We start from the raw sequence: 5,431 nt of genomic DNA on the forward strand, positions 1-5,431 counted from the left end.
GATGATTCCAAGCTTATAAATATTTTAAAATTCCTCATTCTCAACCTGCCACGGTCCGGTCAGGAAAGTGAGGTTTATTATCAAAGTTCCGAGCACAAAATCTCTGGATGTATTCGAATGGTCATCTTACCAATAGGAGTTGCGACGTGGCCCATTATCAGCTTTGCAAGGTGGATACCAGCTGATAGCTAGCTGGTAGATATCACTCATGGAAAGCCATAGAACTGTTGCAAAGTTTTCCTGGCAAGAGAAATAGGCTGACATCTACATCCTCTTATAATTTTGATTTTTCTTAATAAAAATCTAGCACGATGAAAGGGCTAGGGGTAGGGCTACAACTTGGGAGGGGTCAAGTTGGGTTTCTGCTAAAATTTGAATGCACCTGATCAAAGGCCCAAGCCCAAAACAGTGCAAAATGCCAACTCGCGGAGACTCGGACCAACCCAAGTTGCAATCCTATCTAAAGTGAGGGTTGACTGTAACATTGTTGGTGTTTACCTTATGGTGTAAATGGGACTGTGTCGTATATATATATATATAATAATTATGGTATATATATAATTGTTTCTTTTCCTTTTAAAAGGCCATCTTTAACATGGTAAGTCTTCATGAACAAATTGTCATGTAGTGGTGGTTATTGTTCTATAATGCATAATAGTAAGACAATAAAAGAATGAATACTAACGTTAAGCCAAGATTCAAAAGATTAACAAATTAGTTTTATGAAATTCTAACTCAGCCCACAAACACTCAATTGTAACGACCGGACGGACCTACAGGTGGTGCGGGAGTGGCCCTCCCTCATCTAGAGCAAGAATGACTCCTACTTTCTTGGGCTTTCCTCCAGGTTCGGGAGGCGCCATTGTTTGCACGTTAAGAAACCTTGAAAGTCGAAGGAACAGAAATTGCCGAGAAAAACAGGTATTTAAATTCGAGCTGATTGATGAAGGAAAGAGAGAGGTGGAGAACCTTCATTGTTTAATGAGAGGAAAAATGTGAGAGAGAGATTTCAAGGTCTTCTTTTCTTGAAAATGCCCTTAAAATTTTATTACTTTTTTATTGGACTAAGTGAGAATTTTTGAATACATATCTTTTCTTATTGGGTAAATTACAGAGAGATATACCCTGTACTTTGGGGTAGTGACAGATAGGTATCCGGCCTGAACTTTCAATTGCAACACTTGAGCGCCTTGAACTTTCAAAAATAGACACTTAGGTCCATCGTTAGTATTGTTAAACATTACATAATATTAAAAATACCCTTCTAATATATTTTTTAGATCATTCAACGAAGTAAAATCATCACCAGAGAATGTCATCATCGGATAATTTGAATATGTTATTTGATGCCCATTTGAGAACGTCATCATAGGGAGAAGTTTGGTTACCTGAAAATGATCTCAGAAATACATGAGAAGGGTATATATTTTTGACATTATGTAATGCTTAACTGACGGAATACTAGCGGATGGACCTAAGTGTCTATTTTTGAAAGTTCAGGGTATCTATCTGTCACTACCCCAAAGTAGAGGGCACCTATCTGTAATTGACCCTTTCTTATTTTACACTAAAATTCATTACAAAGGTGAAATACACCAAACCCAACTATAGGGGATCCCTACATGAATCCTGTTTGGCCATTCTTCACTTCCATATCATTCATCATCAAATTATATATGGATGCAATAGATGGTCTTTTATACACAACCATCTTCAAACAAACATACTAATTATTTATTACTAGAATAAACACATGCTTTAGATGAAAGAGTAAAACTGAAAACTGTTATAAAATATAATGTTGGTAAATATGTGATTTAACTTTTATGAGGCAAGTATCCACTTTATATAATATAGATAAATATAAAATATATATTACCCATTACAACTATTACCAAAAGAAACTATATGTCTACCCCTTTTTCTAATATTTATTACTAAAACTAAAACTAGATACAAGAATCAAACCTTCCTCACAATAAGCTTCACTTCATCACCAGGCTGTATGATAATTTTAAACACAGGGGAGTGATGGTACTTTGGAGAAAGTGAGAAGGAGAAGTTTGATAGGATGAGGGCGAGGATGATCTTCAGTTCCATCATGGCAAAGTTCTGCCCTGCACAAATCCGAGACCCCATGCCAAATGCCAAGTAAGTTTGTGGAAGCTTGCATGCACCTACAACTCCATTAGCAAACCTCTCAGGATTAAAATTGCAGGCATCAGGTCCCCAAAGTTCAGGGTCTCGGTGTAATGCATGCACCGAGAGCCAAATGTTGACGCTTTTGGGCACAAGAATTTCTCCCAACTTGATATCTTGCAGAACTTCTCTGGACAGCAACAAGCTTGGTGGATAAAGACGCAGCACCTCTTGAATCACCATTGTTGTCTGCCAAGAATCAATCAATGATATATATATATATATATGTAGTAGTCCATTAATCAGTTTATGAGAGAAGAGAGAGTGATTTAAGTTCATCAGAATATTGATCAGATGTATATATATATATATATACCGTTTTCATCTTGCGAAGCATATCTACGTCTGGCAGGCATCCTCCACTAATTTCTAGTATCTCAGCACGGCAACGATCTTGCCATTCAGGATGTGAAGCCAGCAAGATGAAGCACCACAAGGCTGTAATTGCAGTGGTTTCAAGCCCAGCAAAGTAGACGTTCTTGCAATTGTCGAGGATGAAATCTTCTGCAGTATATGGACCGCCTAGACTACCATCCTCTGCACCCTCAATTATCATCTGTAATAAATCTTGCCCAGGTTTATCTTCTGCTGCTCGTTCCTTTACAATCTTTAAGATCATTGAACGGACCTCTTTCTCTAGTTTCCATATTTTTCTGTTGTTCTCAGTTGGAATGTATCTGAACACATTTCCAAATTTCCACAGTATAAAATATATATATATATATATATATATATATATATATATATATATATATATATATATATATATATATCAATATATATGCTCTCTCTCTCTCCCTCTCTCAGATAAAGGCATATATACCTATAGCCAGGAATCCCTTTAAGAATGGTTGACATAGTCAAGGCATTTTGTATGTCTTTGAGCTTTGAAATTATATCAAGTGCTTTGGAGAAGCTGCTGCCAAACATAAATTTGGAGATTATAAGTGCCGAAATGCGGGTCATGTCCTCATCAACTCCTATCTCTGCAACTCCTCCTTCACTTTGAATTCTCCCTTGCCATTCTTTCACTATTGAGCTTGCAGACTCCACCATTAAGTTCACCATTCCCTTCAATAAGATTGGCACATGGGTTTTCATTAAACACTCAAATTGACTAGTTCAGACAAGTGCTAAGTTGAGTCATCCAGTTTTATATATAATTAGCCATTAGTGAAGTACTGCATGCATGGTTACCTTAACCTTATCCATGGATAACTCCGGAGCTATGGTTTTTCTCTGGTGAGACCAGATTGATCCATTTGACGTCAAAATGCCCCTCCCAAGCAAAGGCCCAAATTCATATTGTAGGTATCGAGACTTCCCCAAGCTCATGGATGAACAAAGGGTCATTTCCTTGGCCAGATAAGGGTCTGTCACATACAATATTTGTAGATTTCCAAGGGAAAACGTGAACAAATCACCTGTATATATTAACAGTTGATAATTAAACATGTTCTGTATAAAAACCAAATAAAAAAAAAAGGATTCGTTAATTATAATAATCAATTGATTGATCAGATCATCTAAATGGTCAGTGGTTGGATTGGGTTTCATATCCTGATCAGAACTCAATAAACATTGTTTACCATATTCCTTTCTCCATTTCTCGAAACAAGGGAAGATGGTAGAAGCAAAATCATGAGATAGCTTTTCATTGTTTGAAGCCACCAATGCTGTTGATTTGGAATTTTGCATCCTCTTCATCTCTGGAACATTTCCAAAGATAAAGGTAGGGGGAGGACCTTTGATCCCTTGCTTTTCAAGTCTGGATCGAAGCAACTGTGGGTTTAACCAAAGAACCCTGTAGAGATGCAAAAACAAGCTGAGAAAACCAAGCAAAGCAATGGAAAACAACATCTTGACAAGTACAAGTTGAAGCTCCATTGCTTCTAGCTATTTACTTCTCTGTGTTTTCTTTCTCTCACCCTTTTCCCTCATTTATATAGTTGGGTTTTGTAGTGAACAGTTAATTAAATACTTTTTTTTACCAATTTAGATGCAGTCAAATATGACGCTCGCTAGTTTATTTGAACTTGTAACTAGAAATTTGAGTTCATACCGGTGTCGATCTTCATCTTTGGGTGTGAGTAGGACTAATCAGATCAGTGGTCATTGTTGGCGAACTCCTCACGACTGTATGAAACTAAACTTTGACGGGGTTCAGTTGGAAAATTTTGCTTTGCGCCAGCCATGAAAGTTTTCTTCGAGTCTTCGGTGGTGGAATGGAAGTTCTCAAAGGCGCTATTGGAGGGCCTTAAATTTGCTAATAAAGAGTTGAATGTATCCAATTAATGCTTTTTTTTTTCCGTTGGACGATGCTTTTAATCCTCCTTGCATGGCTAATTAATATAGCTAAATCTTTTATCCTATGTAGATCCATCATCAGTTCTTAATTTCTCCGGTTGCTGTGTTTAGTGCTCCGTTCCAAGATGGGGGAAACAAAGCAGCTCATGCACCTAGCTTGTAGCTACACAAGCCTTAGAAATATCACAAGTCTTTTGTACCTAGTATTTAATAGTTTAGGTAGGTGGTGTTTGGTTCCATCGCCATGTTTTCCACCGGAGATGGCAATTTGCCTTGCCCCAGTGGAGGCACGTTTTTTGATCATTGATTGGGGTTCGGGGAATGTTTAAGGGAAACCCAAAACTCTAGAAACTGGAGATGGGGCGGGGATGGCATTTGACCACTTTGCCCCAGCCCTGATGTCTAACCTGTCCTGATTATATATTATATTATATTATATTATATATAAACTGTTAATTTATATTATATTATACTATATTACACAACATAATATAATATAGCCATAGGTAAGTTTCAGGAAAAAAAATAAATAAATTTGCAATTAAGAATAACGTGCAAGCTAGGCAGGGCACGAAAGATTTGGGGATGATGGGGATGGGGTTGGGATTTCTTGCCTTGATGGGGTTTCAGGTGGGATATTAATCAAAGACATGTGTGATTAATCAGAAAGATTAAAACCTTAACAATATTATTTTATGTTTTTTTTTTTATTTTATTCTTCATCTCCTCTATGTTGTTTGTCGCCCAAGAAGGATCTATCGTAAGTCATAACTCATAATAAACTATGATGATGGAATGAACAATGGGAAAAGATTTGAAGGAGATGGGAGAATTTGTGGAGGTAGGCCGCTGGAGAAAAGCCTTGAAGATTGAAACTAAGGAGCTGCTATTTGAGGAGCTGAGATTAAATGGTAAGCTGAGCTTG

At 37.2% G+C, this 5,431-nt stretch overlaps 1 protein-coding gene across 1 annotated transcript; it reads right to left on the bottom strand.

Moving 5' to 3' along the window:
- Positions 1-1,962: 1,962 nt before the first annotated feature.
- LOC148846614 (cytochrome P450 714C2-like) lies at positions 1,963-4,088 on the bottom strand. Its single transcript, XM_088952942.1, has 5 exons — positions 3,789-4,088; positions 3,397-3,623; positions 3,023-3,270; positions 2,516-2,876; positions 1,963-2,388 (listed from the first exon to the last, which is right to left on the bottom strand). Exons 1-5 carry the CDS (start codon positions 4,084-4,086, stop codon positions 1,963-1,965), a joined length of 1,560 nt encoding a protein of 519 aa, XP_088809068.1. The 5' UTR covers positions 4,087-4,088.
- Positions 4,089-5,431: the final 1,343 nt, after the last annotated feature.

The sequence above is a fragment of the Nelumbo lutea genome, chromosome 7, assembly GCF_056320005.1.
Source record: "Nelumbo lutea isolate HS-2025 chromosome 7, American lotus-T2T, whole genome shotgun sequence".
In the NCBI taxonomy this organism is placed as follows: Eukaryota; Viridiplantae; Streptophyta; class Magnoliopsida; order Proteales; family Nelumbonaceae; genus Nelumbo; species Nelumbo lutea.